Here is a 24,676-nt window from a genome sequence, read left to right as displayed (position 1 = left end):
GTGAGACCGATGCGGGTTGGATCTTTGATCAGATGCGTCATGTCCTTACGCTGGCTGCTGGGGCTCAGGAAACCAATAGACAGGGCATGTTTTTGACCCTGAGAGATGACGCTCCAATTACCGGCCTTGTAACGGAGGGGAAAATGAACATGCGATGGATCAGGCTGAGTATCACTCGACTGACTTACTCTTTATATACCCAATGAAAGCAAGAGCCATGAGGCATTGTTTGTCTGACATCATAAAGAATTTACCATGTACAGACATTGTTGAGACTGTGTGTGTGACCATTCTGTGGAAGTGCAACATTACACATTGTCACTATTTAACTGTTCCCGACTGGAGGTAACAAACGTCTGGGAAAGACAAAAACCTTGTTAACAGCCATAAACAAAGCATAAAGTCCTTAACGTGCTTCATAAAAGAGAACAGTGCACATATTTCAGCCCTGGCACCACCTATAGCTCAGCTTTTGTCCTTTTTGTAAAGACTGGAGGCCAAGATACACATTAAACAAAGGGTCAGAACACATTTCTACTGCTGAGTGCAAAAAGTATATAAATACTACCAAAGAAAAACAAAGAGCTGTCAGAAATGGTGCCTGGCTCCAAACACAAGGGAGAAAAAGCAAAGTTCGGAAATGGGGGAGTGACGAGTCCAATGGCAAAGAACGAGATAGTGGAAAATGTCATGATCAAGCACGTCTCACACCCTAATGAGATGTTGCTATAAGCGGTGTGCCTGCTCATGCATATTCACAAGAGTCGCCCGGCAGTTGGGGGGAGTGTGTTCGTCTCAGCATGTGTGTGTGTTGGCTCTTAGCGGTATGGGAGTAAAGAGAGGGCAAATGCACACGCGAGAGAGAGAGAGAGAGAGAGAGAGAGAGAGAGAGAGAGAGAGAGACACTGTCTCTGCCAGTCTGGAGCCTGCTGAATTGGATCAAGGCTGCACCGAATACGAGCAATGACCAGGGACTCCCCCGTTTACAGACTGCCAGTCAGCACATCTGCCAGCAAGGAAGGCTATAATGGCACTCCTGCTGGGGCTTCAGACCCTCCGCAGGCATCTTCAGCTGCAATGGGGAATATAATGGAGAAAATATGGGCAAGCGGACTTGGGTTCAAGTGTAATGGACTTCAAGCAGCGTCGGATGCTCTCCTCTGCTCCAGCCAGTTTATGGGCTGCATGAACACACCAGTCGACAGACAGAACATTTTCACATCCACAGCACAGGCGGTAAAAGTGCTCTGTGATTTTCAAAGCCGAAATGCGGGGTTCCCTCCCCATCACATCCAAATCATGTGTTCTGTAAGGGTGTGAAGTGCTACTCATGCAATCGGTGAATACAAGCCTTGCTGGGGAAAATTAGATATGAGGGCAGTATTTCAGTATTTCTCTTGGGAAGAGCCTGTATATCTTCACTGTAGAATGTCTTTTTAAAAGTGTGAGTGCTTGGCCAAAGGCAGAAGGTGTAGCCTTCATGGGACTGAAGGCAGGGAGGGAGGCAGAGAAGAGCCCAGTGATTTACAGCAAAGCCGTACCTCCGAGATTTCTGGGCAAAAGATTAGAGTTGTTATTTTGCAGTAGAGCCCTGACATTTTTTATTTTTATTTTATTTTTTTTTTTTTGGGGGAGGGGGGGGGGGGGGAGATGGTGAGGGGGAACCCAGCCAAGTTCACCAGGCTCCAGCAGAGAAGCACGTCCCTAGAACCCAGGCTTAATGGACCGTACTGTACACCACCCCACTGTGAAGTGGGATTCGAGGGTCAGTGTGCGGAAAAACCCCACTGTAAATCAGGAGCATCTCGCAGGCCGCGGCGAGCAGACAGCACACTCCGCGCACGACGCCTAAAGATGAGACCTCATTCCCAAATAATAGCCAGTCTGTTTACCGCACCGGGAGATGGATTACATGGCACTGAAATAAACACTTCCAGATGCAGCACGACAGAAATCGTGCTAAAAAAAAAAAAAAAAAAAAAAAAAAAAAAAAAAAAAAAAAGTATGGTTCCATAAATCCACAGAAATAGCAGACTTTTTTGGGGAACAAACATTTAACTTCATCCTTTCAATAGTATAGTATTTTCATATCAATGTTTCAACAAATATGAAAGGTTGGCCACCACCACTGTTTTTGGCACACAATAAAAACAAACATGTTGAGTGGAATGGCCCAGAGAGCAGGGTGACTGGCTACTACTGTTCTTTTGCATTTCTGATAAACTTATTTCAACAATAAATATTATCCTTTTACTTTAGTGGCTCCAGCATTTAATGTTGTGTTCCAGCATTGGGGGGTTTGGATACCATTTACTGGTCCAACACTGCTTGGCTAGATTACTACCGAATGTCTTTTCCCTTCCAACTGACTTATGTACAGTATGATTTTGCCAGTCCAGCCATTCACTTGACATCCAAAGAGGAATTTCATGGTTTAATAACAAGGTATTCGAACCAAAGAGAAGAATGACTCCACGTATAAATTTGCAATTGTTTGGGAAAGGTTCTGAATGGCCTCAGAGACACCTAGTATCGGCAGCAGTGTTTACTGCTAGTGTTGAAGATGGAACTGAAATGCAGAGACAAAACTGGGTCAACTGTGTGTCCAGTGGAGTGTTTGTGGGGTGTTGTAAAGGGCACAGCCCTATAAACAGATGTCAGTAGCACAGCACGACTTGTCTGTCCTCCCACGACAAGACCGAGATGATCATCTAATAAACATCAGTGGAGCCTCATTACTCCTCTGCCTGCTCCCTTTGGCAGGGAATGCTCCGTAAAAGTGAGACTGGGGATGACCAGAAGTAAGGTACAAAACGCTGCAGCCATGCAGAAATAACTCTGCCCACAAAGGACAAATGGCTTGAAGAGGGACCATATCTTCACGGTCACAGCTCTGACCTTTAACATTTATCTGATGTTGTATGATGTATCCTGCTATGGTTTTGATTTCCAGCTCCTCTGAAAGTTCCTTTTTAATATTTTGAGATTTCTCCCTCAGTTTGAGCTGTTGGGTTGTCTGGACTTTGCACAACATTTTCAAAATATCTTTTAAACTGATTCACTGTAATCAGTAACTCTTAAGTGTAACTCCAACTCACTTATTTGACAGAAACTTTACAACACAATGACTGTGATATTAACATTAAAAGTTACATATGACTATACAGTAAACTTTAAAAGCAACTTTTTTTGGGGGGGGGGGGGCAAAATTTTGGTAAGCTACAACAAAGATTATAGATGCACCATGAACAAGCAGAAAAGAAAAAAGCCTGGATGATGAAAGCAATTCCCAAACCAGCCATAATGCTGCTGATTCCACTGACATGGGGGACTGCCCTTGGGGAACTCTCTTATTCAGCTCATGCCTATTTTGGAGAATAATCAAACAAGCTTTGAATTTCCTTAGCTCTTACATTAGCCCCTTAATTCAATTTTGATGTTAATTATCTTGCAACGGCTTGACTACGGTAATGCAAGACAGCTAAAGCCTCCAAGAATGTCCAATCATATGGACGGACAGCTACGCTAAATTACACAATGCCAGGGATCTGAGAAAATGGCATCTGAAACTTTCAGTAATTCCAGATTTTCAATTTTTATACACCTCAGTAACACTTGAAAGTTCACACACATTATTAGCTAATGTCTCTTGACTGCAGCATAGATGGTTATTATGAACAGCTAAATGAGAAGATGCCTCATGTGTATGGAGGCCAACAGAACTACAGCTGAGACTCACGTACAAGAGCGCCATTCTGTACTAAAGGGCTTTTAGCACTGAGCATGTGGTAAAAGGCCAGAGTGAAAATTACTTATTGGTACAATTAATCATGGTCTTAAACTGACTCCAGCTGCAATAAAACCAAACCAATTGCTAGACCATTCCAGCCACCATTCCAGCACCTCCCCCCCCCCACACACACACCCACACCCCTATTTCTGTGCCATTGCGAGCAGCTCATCAAATTCCAAAGTCAGCAGCACTAGAACAGCATTTGGAACTCTTCACTCATCATCACAGGGTGGAAAACCCATACAGCACTTGTTTTATATATTAGTCAACATAGCGCAAACTAACGCACTTCATAGTTTCCTTCATTTAAACACAACTAGTCATATTTACAGTAAAGTAATCACTGAATTGGTTTACTGAGCCAAGATTCAGTGCACCACATTTTAATCCAGCAATTCTATAAATTAAACATTCATATTTAACACCTCGTTTACATAACAACAAGGTCACTATTGTTCCGTTAAGCTTAAACCAGTCCCTATAAAAGACCAACTTGATTGTTAAGTTAAAAAGGAGGTGTGACAGTAGTGATGGCTACCAGGTGTGGGTGTGGAATGACTGGGGTAGTAGTGACAGCTACTGGGCTGGAGCGTGGTGGTTGGAGCAGCGGTGATGGCTACCAAGGGTGGGGTGGTTGGGGTAGTACTCACAGCTATCAGGGGGTGGAGGCAAGGTGGTTGAGGCAGTAATGACAGTTGCCAGCGACTTAAAACCACACAGTGCTCTTTTCTGCATACAGATGAAAGCCTCCTGTTTGCTGGAAATAAGTTCACACTGATTCCTGTAACTACACTATGATTCATTACAAAACAATGATCTGTAGCAATCTTGGTGCCCTCAAACTACAGGAAACAGAACTCCTGCACTCATCCCTTTCTCAGCATAAGTCTTGGCACTGACACTATACACGAGTTACTACAGCCAATGGCTCATAAACAAGAAGCTTGTCTGAGTTTGTTGAGCTGCTGTATCACTGCCTGCTTTTGGAATTGTACCATCTTAGACCGAAAGATCCTGCAGTGGATAGTTAGGACAGCAAAGAAGATCATCAGGGTCTCTCTCTCTCTCCCCTCCATCATGTACATCCCCACCATAGGCTCCAGCCAAAGAACCACAAGCATTGTGGATGATTCAGCCCCCCCCCCGCCCCCCCAGAACTCCTCTCTCCTGCCTTCTGTAAGAAGGCACAGAAGCATTTGGCCCTCACAGTCAGACTGTACGTTTTCTTTCCCCAAGCCATCAGACTCCCAGAGACCCACATCCACCATCTTATTTCCTCACTTTTTATGACAATCTCTCATGAATACCATATTTATCTAATTTTGTATTCCATTTAACAGTATTAATTCTTACATTGTTGTACTGGCTGCTAACTGAGTGACTGCTTTGTTCATATATGCTATAGCTATGTATCTGCTAAATACTTATATGTCATAATATGATGTATTTTTTACACATCCATTTACTTCACTCAGCGCCACATACTGGTCGGTGTTGCATTATATGCATTTATGACTATTGCTCCTGTAGTCTGCATTTATTGTTGTTTGCACTTGTGTTCTTTTGTATTGCTTCATGGTCCTGGAGGAATGTTTTGTTTCACTGAACACTTGTATATACCTGGAATAACAAAAGCCTCTTGATTTGTTTTGACTTGAGAACTCCTACAACATCCATCCTTACTAAATTGGTGGCATCAGTACACCATACTAACTTCTGGAAGTGCTCTGCCTTTTCTGTGCAACAGTGAAGAGTGAAATTTGCTCATTAACTTCCCTTTTGCAATGAAAAGGAAAAATTACATCAAGTAAATGGCTGCAGTAAAAAACAAACAAAAAATGGTTTACCAGATGCTAATTGAATTACATCATAAGGAAAATTAGCTCACACCAACAAAAAACATTCCGCTGTTAACACGCATTTAAAAAGTGCCATCAGGGAAAAAAGCTCTAAATGGTTTTGGAGAATGTATTCTGCATTAGTATTGCCTACATCTCTAGTGGTTACTGGCTTTGAAATAATCAAGTAGCCTCAGTCAATGGTAAATTGCTCATTACCTGTGAATTACACACTGACCACAACAGTACACACTGGCTGGTTGGCTGTGAGATCTCTGTCCAGCCTCAGATGGCCATGTTTTCATGCTAAAGCTAGCACTTACGACACCCACACCACTGTGCGCGGTGGAAAATTATAACTGTCCTACGGCAAGCGGCACAGCCACATACATACGCAAGCAAAATAAGCAGGCATTTCTCAGCTATAAACAGAACTCGCAGCAAACAAAACAAAATTAAACATCCTTTGTATTTCCAGAAAGGATAGACATTATGCTTATTTAATTCTGCAGTAGAATTATGCAACTTTTACAAGGAAAATTATACTGACCACAAATTGCACTCAACAATTCCAATACTTCAGAGTTTGACCACTTTAAAATGGGGCTGCGCTGCGATTATAAATATAACTCTTTTACGGCTCTGTTATTACGCACTGAGAAGGGGGAGAGTGGGCCAATTCTGCGGCTGTAGCGCCTGATGGCCTCTCTGATGTGGGCGGGCTGGATGGCACTACTCTGAGGCTCCGTGCTACAGGCTGCTGCACTCTGTTATGGGGGGTGGGAGAGAGAGTTGGGGGGGGGCAGATAGAGAGAGAGACAGAGAGAAAAAACGGCCAATATTATTACTAAATCAAAAACACAGTGGGAGACAGGCCGTTTTACCCAAAAACACAGCCAGGGAAGGCCATCCAGACACGACACACACACACACACACACACACAATACATTTCTAAAGACGGTCTGGATCAGGATTGGGTAACGAGCATACAGCTCAGCCAAGCTTGTACCTCCATAGACATATAAATGCTATGTGTCACTTCATGCTTTATGTACTTTCAGTACAGGAGTTAATCTGATATATAGAGGCCTGACAGTAAACGTTAGTGAACTGTTATTTGCTGTATGTGATCAGCTGTAATTGCACTGGGGCTCTGAATCTGTTTGGCATCAGGCATAGAGGAACTATTTGACTCTTGTTGGGGGTGGGGAGGAAAAACAGCTTCCCTATTTTGATCTGCGCAATAAATTTGCTGTGGTAGAATCGACATGGCAGGGCATATGAGAAAGTGTAATACGTCTTTCCTGCTGGAATTTCCACTCTAGATGCGGAGACTGGAATGACTGTTAAGGAGATGACCAATGAACTTCCCCCATGACTTTAACATGGCATATACATCTCTTTCACGTCCCAAGTCAATTCTCTCATTATTGCTTTTTCCAGGGTGACAGTCCTATAAAAATATAACAACTTATACTGGAATCATCTTTGCATGAATACTTTTCACTCATACACAGACAGACACACAGTGGAAGCTCATTTTGAAGCCCCTCTTTTTTCCTTGCAAAATCCTTTTTAATGCCTCTCCATGCATAGTCTACACAAAATGATAGTGTATGACAAATATTGATAATGAAAGAATGCTTTACTCTGAATCATGCTTTACTTATGAAACAATGTGAGAAAAACATGTGAAATTATTCATTCATGAGTCTCAGTCTTCCATCTTCCCCAGCCTTAACGCACATTCACTTGTTGGAAGAAGGAAAAACATTTGAGAAGATTTTAGAATCATCTGCATTTTTGCATGAATGTATCCCAATGTGTCCCAACCTTCATCAAATGTTACAATAATTAACAAACATATTTCATATTGTCATATCTTTACTGATCAGTGAAGGTCATTGACAGAGTACGTGAACTTAACAGAAAATGACCTTTTGAAAAGTGTGCTCAAGTTAAATTAGCTGTGGGGTATTCATTGATCACAACATAATTCTGTTCAAGTGCAATATAACCCAGTCAAAACACAGGCCAGTTGCAGAAGCTCAGTGTAGTAGAAAGGGCTACACCTTTACAACTAAAAAAAAATTATTAGATGGTTATTAGATGGTTTCAGTAATAGTGATGGGAGGCCAATGATTTGACAGCCATCGAGAGCACAAGAGCAGGTCTGCAGTATGCAATAATGCAGCTCATGTATCTGCTTTAATAAAGCATAATAACAGTATGTTAACCTGAAGTTAGTTAGGATCAGATTTAAAGTCAGGTCGATGTAATCAGTTGTACAGTAACCCAAGTCTGTCAAAATATTTAACTTGGTCTATATTAGGCTAGGTATGTGATTTCAGAAGCTTGCACCCATGTGCTAGATAGGTGAACTCCATCCATGGATTTACATCACCCATAGGCAAATAAATTGGATTTGGGCTACTTTCACTAAAATACCATTAACCATTAAGGTTTTCATAGAAGCAATTATCGTTTATCATTTCATAAAAGCAATTAATAAACACAGACACAACTAAAAAAAGACGAACACCAAAGTCTTTATCCTAACTGTGAAGCATGGTGGAGGAAGTATAATCATGTGGGGCTGCTTTGCTACCTTAGGTCTAAACAGCCTGCAATCATTAAGGAGAAAAACAGATTCTAACCTGTATCAGGAGATTTAAACTAGAATGTCTGGGTGCCTGTCTTGAGATCTTAAACTCAAGTTCAGGTCATGCAACATGACAATGATCCAAAACAAGGAACTAAATCAACAACAGTGTGGCTCAAACAGAAGAAAGTCTGCATTGTACAAAGTCCGAGTTCCAACCTCAGTCCTATTGTAATGATGTGGTGTGATTTGAAGCAGGCCATTCGAGCAAGACATCCTAAAACCACACATGAACAAAAACAGTCCTGTATGGAGGACAGGGCCAAAACCCCCTAACCACTGCACAAGACTGAGCAGCAGCTACAGTGTGGGTTTCGTTGAAGTTGGTGCCAATAAAGAGGTTCCACTAGTTACTAAATATAAAGGTTCACTTTTTCCATCAATGACCTTGATTGTTCAAACCATCTGTTCAATGGGATATGGCACTATAGAATGCAGTGTGTTTTTTTTATTATAATATATATATACAAATTTATGAATCATTATATCATCACAGTCACTCTTCTTGCATAACTTCTGATAATTCTATAGCATTCACCAGCAATTTTTCACAGTGGTACCTTCTTCCTCTTGCGTTGTTTGGTTTTGCTGCTGGCATCTTGCTGGAGCCCACCGTTGCCCTGGGCGATAGAGTGTAGCTTGCCCTGGTGGCCTGACCCCACAGGGCCACTGGGTGTGGATGGAGGTGTGTTCTCCGGAGACTCCGCCTCCCTTTTAGTAGCTACAGCCTACAGGTAAATCAGAAGAGAACCGCATCATCTCACTGCATGTAGGTTACAATATGCACTAATTAACTGAAAAGTCTAAATGGTGAAAATGCACAAGTCCTAATTCCATCTGGTGATACAAAGTACATTAGGTACTATCTAAAATGTTCAGTAATTTCTAATCACATGGAACCATACTTATATTGGGGGGGGGGGGGGGGGGCACGATCACAGGCTATAAGAATAATTTGCACATGCATTGAGCACCATGGCTGTGTATAGTTGACATTATACATTTAACAGAGAGCAGTTTCTTGCTGGTCAAGGACTGCAGTTTTGTGCAGGGTCCTCTGGCTCATTCCTTTGCATGGGATCCTCAAGGTTTAGGTGGGAAAAAAAACAACAGCAGTAACAAAACCCAGACTGAAACTCCCTGTGCACTTCAGCCCCAGTGTGGCCTTGGCTGAGGCTGAACACTTGAGAAAGAGTGCGAGAGAGAGCAAGAGAGGAGGTTTTGTGGTTGCAGTGACAGAAAAGCCCCTCCGTGGAAGAGATCCCACAGTACAAAACCACCTTGCACAAACTTAGCAGCCCTGCTTGGCTGAATGTCAGGCCCTAGCAGCAGCGACAGAGAAGACGCACCACTTTACAATGCACAGGAGGTCACTTGTGCTTAGTGATGCACCCCGAAACATGCTTAACTATACATTTATAATAAATATTCCAAACTTAATTCTGAGCTCACTCTGAGAAAAAAATAACAACATTTCCTGGATCCCATAAACTAGAAAACAAAAAGCATGGTCACCTTAAATGACTATAAAAGTGTGTGTGTGTGTGTGTGTGTATGCAATAAAAAGGTAAGATTAACTGTTTATAAACAGTCATGTAGTAATGATCTTTTAAATAGCTTCATTATCACATGGAAACCCAGGCACTCAAGCTAGTTTCACTCTGGGTGCAAAGGGTGATGTCCTCCCTTTAAAGTTAACAAAAATGTCCTGCAGCCATTACTGGCTGAACCTGGCTGGTGTTTGGCTCACCTCAGCATTTGAGCTGTGGTACTGGAAGAAAGTGGCTGATATGACATGGCCAAATGGGTCGCCTGCTTTGGGGGTCATGTCCTGCTTAACCAGGAGGGCAAGGTCAACAATCTGCAACATAGGAGCAATATCGTTATGATTAATGCTTCTTGTCTAGACAACAGAAACTCTATACAGTACTACACAAAGACAACAAAAATACAGATTTTAACTGATGCTTGGGTTATTTTTAGGAGTTCTAGTTTTGTGCTGGTTATCTGTATTTTTAAGCATGGAAATGCTTGTAAAGCAATTACCAGTTTAGAAAATGTCAAAACTATTTTCTAGACAGAGTTTGTCATTTTTTGTTTTCTATGAAACATGAGTCTAAGGTGAAGTTACTGTATGAGCTTATAGGTTACCTGGGCTACTGTCTCATAAGCCAAGTATGACAGGATCTCCATGGAGAACGCATTAGGCTTCACATCAATACTGCTGCAATCTAGCCACTCTCGAAATTTGGAGGCTTTTTTAGCTTTACAACAGATTTAGAGAACAACATTAAATTTGGCACACACTTGACTGTGTTGCATTAGAAAAGGGTCCAAAGTAAATAAACTGCATTTGAAAAACTAAGAACCACATATGATATGCCCAGTGGGTCCAGACCTAAGGATAGACAATAGAGACATTCTGTTTTTACAGATGCAGGTTTAATCCTGAATACATACAGTATGTAAAGATTACAAGTCTTAATGTCCATAATTCCAGTTAGGATCACATTTACAACATAAATAGGCAATGAATATATGAAAAACGTGTGAAATTGAATATACAGTGTATACTGGGAATTTGTATGTATATGGGTATGAGCTGATATCTAATGTAAGCCTCACTGTAGATTTAAAGACACCTGACATGAATTTTAAAACATACTGATAAAAGAGCATTGAATATTGGCTGCTGACTTTTATATATATATATATATATATATATATATATATATATATATATATATATATATATATAGGTGTGTGTGTGTGTGTGTGTTTTCATTTGATTTCAGTTTTATTTTGAGATTGATTTTTACTTTACTGTTATTTTTTTTATTTGGGCCTTAAAAAATCTAAAATAAACTAAAACCAAACTGAAGCTATCCAGAAGTAAATGTAATACATATCGGTGTATATGCTCATTAATTGTGAGGAATTTACCTTGATGACAATTAATATTAAAGTAAAACAGCTACTCATCATCATCATCATTATTATTATTATTATTATTATTATTATTATTATTACAACAACAGATTTGTAAAAGAACCATAAAGTACACTATCCAGGTACAGTGTGTTATTTAGGATGGCTGAGGTTTGCTTTTTTCCTTTGAGAATCCAGACAGCAAGCTGAACCAATCCCAATTTCAATGCAGTTTCAATGTGGCCCTGCAGGACCGAGACTGTGGGCTGACCCAGTAGCTACTGAGGTCTAAAGCCTGTCAACATGTTAGCGGTGTTAGAATGTCGATTTAACAAACCAGAGGTGGCGTGTTCACATCCCACAAGGCTTTTACACCCCACAGAGCTTCAATGCTGCTGACTAGCTGATTACCATATGCATTGGCCTATTTGAACTTCCATAATATTAACAATCATTTTCAGATTACATCCAATGTGTAATGTTCACTCATTTTTTCATAAGGTGATAAGTGGCGGGTGACAGAATAAATACTCACAAAAGCTGAGCTGTCGACTCTCACAGAAATCACTATACTGTGCTGGGTCCATATTTCTGGTGTGCTTTTCAAGTCTCTACAGATAAAGAGAGAACAGTGCAGGCTTACACCACAGATAGATGGCTCAACCTTTTAATGCCAAGTTATGTTTCCACCACTGTCCCACTGTCCAAGCTGAGCTCTGTTAGTGTGCAGACTGACTGATGTGCAACATTTCCCAGCATCATCACAGTGCATATGCCACAGCTACAGTAAATGGGAGAGTGACTTGTGGCTAATTACGTATTGTTCTGTTGGCCCTACTATGCACCTGGGGCCATCAAAGCGTGTACACATTCAGCCGCAGCCCCCCCCCCCCCAAATCTGTTTCAGCTGTGGTGCCAAACCAACCGAGGGCGTGGAGACCCAAGAGCCTCCTACACGCTTGGCTCATCTGGGCGAGTGTGATTCCAGGCGGTACTGACAGTATGATGGCTTTGCTTTACAAGGCACTAAAAGCACGATACTGCTGAGCCATAGCCTAACAAAAACACACCAACAGACGTCATGTTAAGACACGCAGTGCTGCAGCAGTGCACGGTGATGATACGGTAGGGGTTTGATTACCAGGTAGACGTGATCCCACTGTACGTCAGCACTGCTTGGCTGCCTGATTTAAAGATGAACAATGTGGCTTGCATCTGCGCAGCCAGTGGAGTGTCCTTCACCAGCACAATGGACTCATTCTGGGCATATCTGATAGTCTGGTAATAATCCCCTGCACCACCCTGCTGGGCCAGGTGGGATGTTGTGGTTTCACAAAAACCTGAGGCTTTGCACTGATGCAATGGTTTAAGTGTCATATCACAGGCGCCAAAAATATGATGGCAGAAAGTCGGTGTTTCATAGCTTTAGCCACGTGGCGAAGTGGAGGATCATGATATGAGAAACCACTGTCTCTGCTAACTTTAGGAGAGTGCTGAGCTGAAATGAACCTTCTTAAGAGCAACCCAATAGCTTTCAGTTTAGATTTACAGCTGAGTGTGAAGTTGCAGGTCAGAGCGTTTAATTAGGCACTTCCTGATACATTCATGAAACAGTCCGTTTCTGTTGATCAGAGAGTGTCGTCACACACCCTCTCCTCCTCCAACCTGGCGACACCGCGACATGTTGCTTGGGGCAGCAGTGATCTCTTTCAGCCCACCCAAACCAACCGGAGCCTTTTTATTTAGCTGGCTAGCAGCCTCTGGAAATTCCATGTTTTGAAAATGCATACTAATGAGGGCAAGGGCAGGCATCCCTCCCAGCCCGTCTGCCGGGCAGCACCAGAGCTGTGATTCCGATTAGTGTCGTTAAGAGGCAGAGCGGAGGTCTGGTTCGCAGCACCGAGGGGGGAATTCACAGCAGTCTCACTGTCTGCACTCGACTCCAGGCTGGGCCGCGAGTGATACGCGAGTGGAGCTGCTGAACTTAAATAACTCCAGTCAAGCAGACAGCCCGAGACAGGAGAAATGTTATTACTGGGGCTTATGGCCTGAGAAGCACAGCAGGGGGATTTTACATTTGAATACTATGTTTAGCCATCGATTAAATCAAAACTTCAACCCACCTGCTAATAGCCAGATCATACCCACAACTGAAACTGTGCTATATGATTGGACAGTGAAAAATATTTGATTTGGCAAATTGATGCTTTCATTTCATGCCAATGTGGTCTGCATAAAGAGAATATAAATTTGTACCATTGCTAGCCTTAAACCTTCAATAGGCCAAAACCCAAAATATATTTTATAGACCTAGCAAAATAAAAAGTTATCGTTTGTGTGTCAGTGGTGGTCTTTTTGGACTGGAATTTTCATTATGCGCATGGTACTCTCACACGTCTATGGCCGGATGGATGCACGGCGACCCAGACATGTGATACGCTCGGGAATTCTCCAAGCACTGCTACAGTACTGAGAGGCCCTGACTCAGGCAGGTCTGTGCACAAGACTGGATGCTGCTGGCTGTGGTACTCTAGGCTGCTTTAAAGGGGCCCTACTACAACACTATATTCATGAAGAGAACTGAATAAACATCTGATCCTTCTTACTGCTTGTAGGAAATCACAGAATAAAATTAGACAGCAGGACAATAAGAAGGGAACAAATCAGGTCACAGAACACATTACAGGCTGACACCACTACAAAAAGTGTTTTTTTAAGGGTAAGGCAATTAAAAAAACAAACAAACATGCAATCCTGGTAAAATTCCATAGACAAGCTTTTATGCCCTCTAAAACAACAGCCTTTTTCAAAGTGGTATAATTAAGAAGCAAATGAATTGAGAGCTGTTGTTCTTTGTTCTCTGACAAAACAGGAAACTTATGCAATTACACACGGAGAATTCAGAGGAAGTTCTAATAAGCTTGCTGCAACACATAAAAGTGCAAGTGAGATTAAAGTTTCGATTGCTCTTTCAGCTTTCAAAACTTTGTGTGGAATTTGAAAAACATGTTTCCCCAGAGTCCGTGAATAGTATTCTTTAGAGTTTGCTGTCATCATGGCATTAAGGCCAAAACAATGTGGATCCCACACAACATGACAAAGACACTTTTTAAGCATTCCCATCTGAACATGGCCACGAAAATAACAGATTGTCAAGAGATCTTAGAGGGCCCTTGAGAAGATTGATGGTCTGCCTGAGGAAATACAATCCACACACCACTGACAAATGCAGAGCCATCACAGTCTGATCAAGCATGCAAGTGAGCAGCTAAATTATAACCCTGTCCGACCTGATGCATAGCGAGCTGGCGTACACGGACATTCAGAGGACTGGACATCTACCAAGCGCTTGACCCATGAGCTGCGGCTTTGGAAATCCAGTGAAATAATGTCTATGGTATTTACACAACTGTTGCAATATATTTACATCGCTGAGAAACCTTTGGAGAGTAAATGAGGGATATAGCAGAAGGCTTTGTAAAAGGGTCATTTACTGTAAATAGGAACTGCATTCAAAAAATTTCAGTGAGTAGAGGAGAATTGCAGAGAGACAGGCAAAGACACACTTACAGACCCAGTCAAAAATAAACTCCAATTGTCTATCCTTTCTATAGGGGAAAATGACCCTTATGTAATCTTTTCTATGGCTCATGGGAGGGTGAACTCAGTGTTTGGACCCTTTCGGAAATGATGTGTGAGACCCTGGGTGGAGCAACGGACGATGGACAAGCAGAGGAAGCGGTGGACAGTGGTTGCCCAGGGCTCCATGACAAGCGCATGATGATCTTTCAGCCGTGGGTCTTAATTTCAGATGACAGCAAGAGGACAGGCGGATGTTCGTACCCTCCTGAACAGAGCAGGTGCTGGGGAGGCCAAGAGCTTGAAAGCTTGTCACATGCTTTACGTAACTGCAGAAGTCCAGGCTAACGCCCTCTGTATACAGCATTATGGACTATTAATAATTTTTACCACACTTTTAACTCCATAAAGCAACACAGTCTGATAAAGCAACACAGTCTGAAAGAACTCCCATAACTTCATAACGACAATGGACTGGTTGGGGCTAAACCTTCTCTTCACCTTCCTGAGTTTCACTTAGAGGCTCATTTGCATGTCTGGTTCTGTATAATGGAAAGTAGAGAAATCTAGCATTGCACTGGAATGTCTGCTGTAATGTTAAGTCTATTAGTCTATTTGACGACGACAAAAAGAAACAGAGGCGGAGCTTGACAAGCCTTTGAGGTTTGGCCACTAGTCTTCAATGGAACCTGAACAGTTTAACTACATTTTCGGTGCAGACAGACTATCAAGTGTTCCTGTGGTCAGAGAGTACCTTTAACGTGTTTAAACACCTTGTTTAAGCAAGATCCTATTCCCAAATGAGAAACCCTGTGTCTAATCATACAGGTAGCCGACAGTACTCTTGCTCTGTGACCACAAGAACCACCAGCCCGTCACCACAGGATAATCCCCTCCATGTTAGCCTCTGTGGATCCAGTGAGGTTGATGTGTGTGTGTGTGTGCGGTGAGGCTTGCACGTTTCTGGGCCTGTCCTCCCACTCACCTCCATCCTTTCCTGCTTGACTTCGTCCACCTCGTCCACCCCCAACAGTGTCAAGAATTCCCCTGTCTGGTCGATGGATCCCAGAAAGTCCTGCACCAACCTCTGCCTTTTGTTCACACTGCTGCTGGGGTATTTGTCTAGAAGTGGGCACACACACATGCACACACCCACCCACCCACCCACACACACATCCCCCCACACCCATCACACACACACAGTCACATTTGCTAACTCACCCCTGGCCACATCTGCAGGCCAGCTGCAGGCTTTGTTTACACCTGAGCCATGAGAGAAGGGGTCTGAGGTGCAGGCCGTCCCCTCCCCCGGCATTTGCTCTCACTCTTAGTTCCACACATGCACACAGCAGTTTCAGTCTTCTCCAGCTGTTAGCACCCTTAACTACATTCTTATTACATCTCTCCATCAATGGCCAATCAAATTTTTGTTCTGATAGCAGTGGGATCTGTCCAGAAGTGAGTCATGAAGCTATGCACAGCTGATCTGGAACTTACAGGGAGAATGAGAAGGTAAGGTAAGGGCATAAATATAACTGACTACACATTTAGAACATTTGATTTGATCATACACAGCTATGGTAAATCACACATGAAAAATGATTAGAAACATTATTATATTTCCTTCAAGAGACCATGCATTTCCATTATTTCAGGCACAGTTATATAGAGGCACAGTGAGATTTATATACCTAATATTTAACACAGTCCATGAAGACAAACTGCTTTTCACTCTAAGAAGTGTTGGGAAACCCTGGATATTAAATCCTTAAAGAGCTGAGTCGGGAAAATGAATGAAGTGGAAAATTTTAATTAAATGAGAGGAAACATGGCGATCAAATGCAACTTTGTAAGGTAACGTCTGCTTGACGTGGCATAAACAGCCTCAGAAACTGTATAATCAGGGAGACAGAACTCATGACACCTTAATAACAACACTTTTATAGGGCTTGAGTTTCCTCTTGCTGCCATGGCTTAGCCCTGAACAGAACTGTAATTGTGAACTTCCTATGTAAACGGGCAATTCAATCAAAATGTTAAAAAATCCCACTTTGTGTAAACTTGCTTTCAAATGATACAAATATGCTGATGCACATAATTAGTTCTATATTTTTGGCTTTAATGTACTCTAAATTTACCATTTGATGCAGTGGCGTGTTTACCGGAATAAAAGAGCTTGGAAAATCTTGGTTTGGTTGAATAGTAAACAAAGCTAATCTGCAGTGATGAAACAGAGCATTCAAATCTAACAACATAAACACTAGAAAAAAAAACAGACATCATCTTTGATCCACTAACAGTGCCCACTACAGCAAATGGTATTTTAAACAGGTACTGGAGTATTTTACAAATAAAATATATGTTTTAGATGCCTAAATGTTTTAGGTACACTGCTGTGTGTAGTAAAAATCGTTCTTGAAGACAGGGCAGAAATCCCCACCCCCCAGATGTTACCTAAAATGATCCAAGCATATGCTGAAGGTTAAATAGCCAACCATGACCAACCCTAATCTTTTAATAGTGTTGTAATCACAACCCCCCCCCCCCCCCCCCCCCCCCCCCCCCCCCCCCCCCCCCGAGAAGCCACTGTTAGCCGTGCTCATCATCCATGGCAAAAGAACAGGAGAAGGGTTTAGCAGGTCATGGCCAGTGTGCTGGTTGGATGGTGCTCAGGGGGTTACTGGGGGGGTCAGGCCCCAGCCTCTGTGCTTAAAGGGGGGTTGGGGATATTCCCACTGCTGACACAACTCTGAAGTCCCCTGATAGTGCTTTTTTAACATTTGTTTTAGGGAAAACGATGAAACAAAAGACAAGGGTAAGAAAAACATATTTCCAAATCCAGTTTTCCTGACAGAATGAGGGTCGTTTGGGGAAACGTCAATCCTTCGGAGCCAATTTGAGCGCCAAACAAATGCTTCAGAGCAAAATGTTACACAGAGCAGGCCCATCAGGCTTCTGTGGAAACGGAGGGGAAAAAGTGGTGGAAGAAGAGAAAAAAAAGAGTCTGAATGCACACAGACATGCTGACTCCTTCTCAATCGACTCCATGGGCTGCTCCCTCTGAACGCCGCATTTAACGTTATTCCGTCTCTCAAGTTACAGGCCAGATGAGGAGCAAGGAGGCTAATGATACTCATCATGGCATGAGACGGCACGGCAGCGTCTTTGCGGATGGTTTTCCTCTCCCTACACTGCTGATGGGAAAGGCCAAGCGAGGCGGAGGCCGGCCCAAGCTTCCGCCAGCACACTGCTAATGACTCCTGCTGATTGACTATGGCATACGAAATTACCTTGGCTGACTCCAGTCATTATAGATGCCCTTGTCATTTAAATCCCAAAATTCAGTTTGTGTGGAGGAAAAAGACTTAAGACATCTTCAAGTAGGGTGAATGTTATAAAATATGAGAGGACTGTATTCTGCAAATGGCTGAAAATATACTCAACATACTGTACCTGTGTCGAGTGGGTCATCATCGTCCAGTGTTTTCAGAAGTTTGGATTTGTGGTCTCGAAACTGAATGTACTTCAGAAGTCTTCGCAGTTTCTTCTGAAAGGGGTACAAATGACAAGGCATGAGGTTGAGAGAATAAGCAAAAAAAGAGTTGATGTAAGATAAAGATTAAGCATGCTTTTGAAATGGCAGGGTGGAGGCCTAATCATGCTGCCAATCATTCCAACCATACCGCATACTGGAACGATCAGATATCAGGTGCTGAAAGGCCATAAATTAGTACATGCTGTCAGTTGTGTTTATTTTGATAATATCCTCCTAGGTTGCTTGTATGTTCTTTTACCTTGTCTTTCCTCATAAGGAAGATGATATCCTCTGGTGAGATTACCCTGGCTCCTCGGAGAACAGCTACCTCAGCTGCTTGGTGGAGCTGGGGAGAATGAGCAGGAGAAAAAGAGGGAAAGTAAGCAAAAAGACACAAACACAAACAGAACTTTGACTTCTTTGAATGGTTAAGCGCTTGCAGAAGTCAGCAGTCAACAAGATCACACTTGAGATGTTTGTTCTACATTCTGCCAGTCAGTGCATGCTGAGTGAATGAGTCACAGAATCTGCTGTTTAAAAACCTTGGAAGAACTGATAAGAAGCCACATATTTTGAGACCAGCACTTTCATAGTCACACAGGGTCTCCATAAACGTCAGGAATATTGTAAGAGGTAACATTTGTTTTGCTTTCTCAGCACTCAAATATGACAGCACAGCTGTCCTTGCCTTCAGGATAAACAAGGGAAGAGGGGAACTACTTAAAAATAATAATGGGGAAGCAACTACATACTTTCAAAATGCCCACCCTAGATCAGCCCACCCTACAGCAGCCCACCCTAGAACAGCCCATGCTGGAACAGCTCACTGCAACAGATATGTGCACAGTGATGCTTATTTGCAACTGCAAAATGTGAGAAAATCTGACAAGTAGAGGAAAAAGGCCACCCACAATAAACTGGACCATTTCTTCTGCTCTGATTTTAAGAAACATACATTTTATGAAAAACTGAAAAAAATTAATTGGACTATATAGTACTATACAAGCTTTTTAGCACTAGCCCGTGTGTGTGTGTGGCTTGCGAAGTAAGTTGTTAATGTGTGTCAGGGCCTACTGCATAGACTTAACATTATATGACTTCCTTAATCATCATCTTTATTGGTTTATGGGTAAAAGAAGCACTTCAGTGATCTCGCAATCATATGGAAATAAGGAAAGGCAGACAGAAGGGTGGAATGAAAAATGCTCCATCACTTAGATGCAGTCATTTCATTTTGTTGCCAAAAAGAGTAGCAACACCTCATCTATCGCTGTCACCCTCTTCTGAAAATGATAGCTGTCCACACTTAAATCAGTGAATCAAATGCACTCTTTCAGGTTAAGTGACTTTATGGTAAGGCTACAGTATCAACTTACTGATATTTTTAACCCTAACCCTGCAACAGGAAACAGATGATAATGGGTTAAGTTAAACCATTTATTTAAATCTATTTCAGACCGACACGATTCTGTAGGACCTCATTAGCACAGGTAATGATCCAAGACATGCTTTATAGTATGAGATGTAAATGGAAACATGTAAATGGAAAAAAGGAAAATTTGGTTATTTGCAGATAAAATGTGGTTACATATTTTGGTCAGCACAATATTTAATACTAACTGTGAAGTCAGGAAAGAAAGTGATGAGTACATCACATACATTCACCATTGCTGAAACAACATGCTGTTTTTAGCGTGAAACAATATTAAAAATGGCACAAACACATACAATACTTCACTCATTCTCTGATGGTCATCTTTTGAAAAGGGCTAAAATGAAAACCAAGGAACACAAAGTGACTGACTGATAAATGCAATAAAGAAAGATTTATCTACACCACAAGGTAATAAAGCTATGCAAAATCTCTCAGAAATATTTTTATTTGATTCATGTAATGTCAGTTATATTCCTGGAAAGTCCTATAATTGAAAAGTTTAATTTTATTAACTGAAATGTAAATGTTCAAAATAGGAGAAGTTAAATCTAGAAATACACAAAAGTACATTTTAGAGGCCTGCAAACAGTTTGGTCATAAAATATGTTTGCCTGCAAATGTAGATCTCAACGTGGTGTTAGGAGCACACACAGGCCCCACACATACAGGGAGAGGGTGAGCATGTGAGCGAGCAGAGCTTCATTTAGTTCTCTCTGGTCTGGCGTCATACCAATGCTGACAGACTGGCTGCCATATCTGTCCCTCCATTTAACAGGGAAACACACAAAAATGGCTTTAAGTGTGCCTCATCCTTCTCTCTCCAAACGTAACCGATCCCAAACTGCCTTAAGCCTTGGAGTTGGATGGCATTTGCCTGTGTAATTACTATTTACAAAGGACACTTCTGCACTTTGACTACGAGTGATAAACTAAACATCTTCATTAGGTTTAAATAAAGACATCTGCGTATCATGAATAATACTGAAAAGGTGATTTCAAATGGAAGAACAGGGATAATTTCTGCCTACAGATTAAAGATAGCAGCAAAATCAGATTTCTAACTGATATCCAATTTATTACATATCAATAAAGTACAAAGTGTAGTATATAATAGCTTCAGCTGAATTTAACTCAAATTTTATAAGCCAAATAAAATGAACGAGAAATAACTTGAAGCCCATTTTTTACTCAAATGTTCTTTTAAAGCCAGTTTTCACCACCTTTAAAGTCCCTGGCTCACCAAACAGATTTTGTTAAGCTAACAGATTCATTTTCGTAATTGCTCCAAGTTCACACTTGGATGAAAGCAGTCTCTGGAGCTGCAAGACTGAATTAAGTCGGGTGGGTTATTTCCCGCAGCCTGGCTCACAGACTCGGCGAACAGTGAGATCTCTGTGGTCTATTTCCAGCAGCTCAGAAGCCGACACTGTTGACAGTTTACTTGAGCAGCGAAGGACTGTTTTACCATTTCTGGGATGCCTCAGCTATCACACCCCACAGGCATTCATATAAAGGAGGGTGTTTTGCTCCATTTTGATATTGTGGTTAATCCTTGTGCAACAGAAACCATAAAAATCTGAGTGCAGACAGGAACAGGCGAACAAACACTGATGACTGACATGGTCATCTTTAACTTTGGCCTGTGCAAAGCACACAATTTTTTTCTCTCTGAACAAATCTCAACTGTAAATGTACATGGACAAAGCTTAAACCATCTGAGTTTTTCAGGCAGCTTTTCAGGCAGCTTTCTGACTTCTACTTGATCATAAGGGCCCAGGGAGAAAAATGCAGTTAAAGAAATTGAGTTTGAAATGAGTGTTTGCTAAATCAGGAACGATTTGCCAGTGTAAGAGGCCCAAAGATGCTGCCTCAGATGAGTAAGTATATGAGCTTTGTGACAGAGAGTGCAGAAGTGTATCTCAGGCCAAGGGAACACTGACTAGCCTGGAGCTCTAATTAGAGGGATCAATTTTAATTACTGCACATTTTCAAGCAACACTGGCCTCGACGGACTGGTTCCCGTCACATTACAGTGTAGGAGAAAAAGGACCAGCTTTCATGCAACTGAATGACAGAAGTCAAATAAACAAGCCTGCTGAAGATAATTTCCCCTGCGCCACTACTGCCCCCTTTTTGAAATGAAATCCATTATTTGATTACACTGGGAAAGGTAACAGGAAGCCAGGGTAGTCCTCAAGTCCCTGCATCCTCATGGAGTTCACCAATTCCTTTGAAAGGCCATAAAACAAAGCCACTTCATGTTTTCAGAACTCACCTGCCAGACAGATTACTCCACTGCAAAACCCCACGCTGTCAACTAAAGTAACTCCACAATCAAAGTGCAATGACCATTACATTTTCAATATATATCTAATTATCATGTGCTTTACATGTCATTTTCTGGGTAATGTTATACTGAGTTAAGCTAATGAAGTCTATACCATAACAAATATCACAACAGCTGTGGCCATGGGATGCTAGCCCTGTGGCCATCAACTGCCATGTTTCAGAACATAAGAAAAAGGGACAAAACACTTGTCATAAACAATTAAGGTAGAAACTATCAAAGCAGCTGTGTTATCAGAGTAACGAGAATTCCGTGAGCGTTTGCTCGGACTCTGTGTTTTGCTTGTTCCTTGTGGTTTAATGACACTGTTTGGAAGGAGATATTATCAATGTTTTGCGAAACTGAGAGTCCCTGAGAGCTGGCCATTATTTTCAGAAAAACAAAACAAAGTGCTCCCCAGTTTGGCTTCTGAGAGACAGACTGAGAGCAGCCTCTCTGGGTGTGACCCACCCGCACCCAACCACACCCAACGCTAAAACCTGGAAACAGCTGCGGATGTAACCAAGGCACCTGCTGTGTGGCAAACTGGGCACAGCACACACATCTTTTAAGGCTCATCAGCATGCTTAAACTAAACTCACCTCTCCCAACAAAAGGCTTTGTTCAAGAACAGCATTGTACAAACACAGCTGTGTTACACACTATGCAACATACATCCCAAGCAAAAAAAAAAAAGAATTCTTAGATGTGGAAAATACAGTAATTACGATCAGTACAGAAGCTCCTATACTAAATTAGGTATGGTAGGAATAAGACCAGTCTTGACTGACAGATTAAATATTGCTTCAATGGAGAAACCTCTTACTCTAAGAATGAGGAGACCACATGTTGTTAAAATTCTTGCTCCCCTTGAAAAAACTAAGTTTAGGCCCTATATTCAAAATAAACTAATTTGCCTTTCCTTCTCAATGTGAAAGACTAATTGATTTAGGCATTCAAAAACCTCTGATATATGTCAGTGCAAGCATCTGGACAAGAGGTGACAGTCATGTTCCCAACATGCCCCCCCCCAAACCCATATATCCGGTGAGCGATTCCTCCCGGAGGAGTGCGTGTGCTCACGTCTGGGCTCGGGTTGGCTAGGGTCTGGCAGACCTCTCCTAACCAACAACCACAGGACGTGTGGATGAATAGACTTCTATTACTTTTAAACCTCCAGCCTCTGGACAGGGGCTGCTCCATAGCATTTCCTAAAAGGATTTTTTTTTTTTAATTATAAAAATAAAAAAATTCTTAAAGCTAAATATATCTGGATCATCATTACCTGAGACCACCCATCATGCTCTTTGGTGGAAAGCAGAATCCACAAAATAAACAGTCAACCAAATGTAATAAAAAAAGGTAACCAGGCAAACAGAATGCGTAAACAAAAACAGGTCTGGATAGTTTCGCTGCTCTCAAAGTTCCTTCATTTAGCTCACTGTCCTGAAATGTTCCCACAGGTAGCTAAGAAAACCATAAAATTTTAATTCTGCAAATGGTATAATATTAAAAATAAAAAATTTTTGTATATATATATATATATGTATATATATATATATATATATATATATATATATATATATAGACACACACACACGCACGCACGCACACCACAGTGTCAAGAATTTGTTTTAGTAAATTAAATTAACTGTTTTAATATAAAAAGATGATAACTCTCAAACTCCCTTAATTCCATGGAAGCATGTTGTAATTAGACACCTTGATGCATGTGCAGATGTGAAATGAGGCATTTCCCACTGATGGTCAAAAAAAAAAAAAGGATAGCTGGAGTTAGAGAAGTGAACCAGAAGTTAACCTCTGCCTCCTTAAGACCGGGAAAGAAATCTGCACATACAAACCCACGTACAAACCCACGGACCTCAATTTACCAGTGGAATACTGGTACAGTTAATTAATGTGACCAATGGATTCTGCCAGTGGACTACTACTACATTTAACAAATGTGTACAATGAACTCATAATCCTTAGAAAGCACAGGAACTGGTCATTTTCACATGACCTAATCAAATTTACAGCGACGACCAATGTTGATAGAGTCATATAAGGAAATTGCTGTCGTAGCAAGAAAACAAGGCCCAGGGGATCGACAAAGTCTGGAAGGAGAGAAAGTGCAGAGGAGTAAGAGTCTATTAGAGCAGACCCTGCCAGCTTTCGCACCTGGCATTACAGGAACCAGCCAAGTGACCTCTGCTTCACACACAGCCTGGCAGGCAAGACGTGGAGACTTTTCACTGTGCTGTTTGGGTTTCGGGGGGAAGTGGACGTCTACAGCTAGCTTCTGTGAGCAGTCGGTCAAGCCATGGGGGAGGTGGCAGGATGGATTAACAGCCCTGTCCCACCACACATCACGAGAACCAACTTCTCATGTTGGAGTGAGTGTTCTTCAAGAACGCTCTGGAAGTGCACCTGCAAAAATTCCAGTGTTTTGTGTGCATCATTATGTGTTGCCTTTGGTCAATATTTTTTTAAAAAGTCATTTAAGGCAAGCCCCTGCACACAAGTCCTTGATCTTAATGTTAAAAGAGTATCTTCTGAGTATAGGATCTTTATTGTGA

At 41.8% G+C, this 24,676-nt stretch overlaps 1 protein-coding gene across 6 annotated transcripts in view; it reads right to left on the bottom strand.

Annotated features, from left to right (window-relative positions):
- The window catches only part of supt3h (SPT3 homolog, SAGA and STAGA complex component), a 67,826-nt gene that overhangs the window by 5,733 nt on the left and 37,417 nt on the right, over positions 1–24,676 (bottom strand). For 5 of the 6 annotated variants that reach the window (XM_027002447.2, XM_027002448.2, XM_027002449.2 and 2 more), the window contains 8 exons: positions 18,596–18,682; positions 18,255–18,348; positions 15,787–15,923; positions 11,758–11,833; positions 10,446–10,558; positions 10,045–10,155; positions 8,855–9,022; positions 6,288–6,398 (listed from right to left, as the gene is read on the bottom strand). In XM_027002447.2, the coding sequence (XP_026858248.2) occupies positions 6,288–6,398; positions 8,855–9,022; positions 10,045–10,155; positions 10,446–10,558; positions 11,758–11,833; positions 15,787–15,923; positions 18,255–18,348; positions 18,596–18,682 (897 nt within the window). The remainder of the gene's footprint in view (positions 1–6,287; positions 6,399–8,854; positions 9,023–10,044; positions 10,156–10,445; positions 10,559–11,757; positions 11,834–15,786; positions 15,924–18,254; positions 18,349–18,595; positions 18,683–24,676) is intronic. The other variant, XM_027002450.2, reaches the window with a different exon arrangement.

Source organism: Electrophorus electricus, chromosome 13 (genome assembly GCF_013358815.1).
Source record: "Electrophorus electricus isolate fEleEle1 chromosome 13, fEleEle1.pri, whole genome shotgun sequence".
In the NCBI taxonomy this organism is placed as follows: domain Eukaryota; kingdom Metazoa; phylum Chordata; class Actinopteri; order Gymnotiformes; family Gymnotidae; genus Electrophorus; species Electrophorus electricus.
The sequence above is the reverse complement of the archived record's forward strand: the minus strand, read 5'-3'. Positions and strand labels throughout refer to the sequence as shown.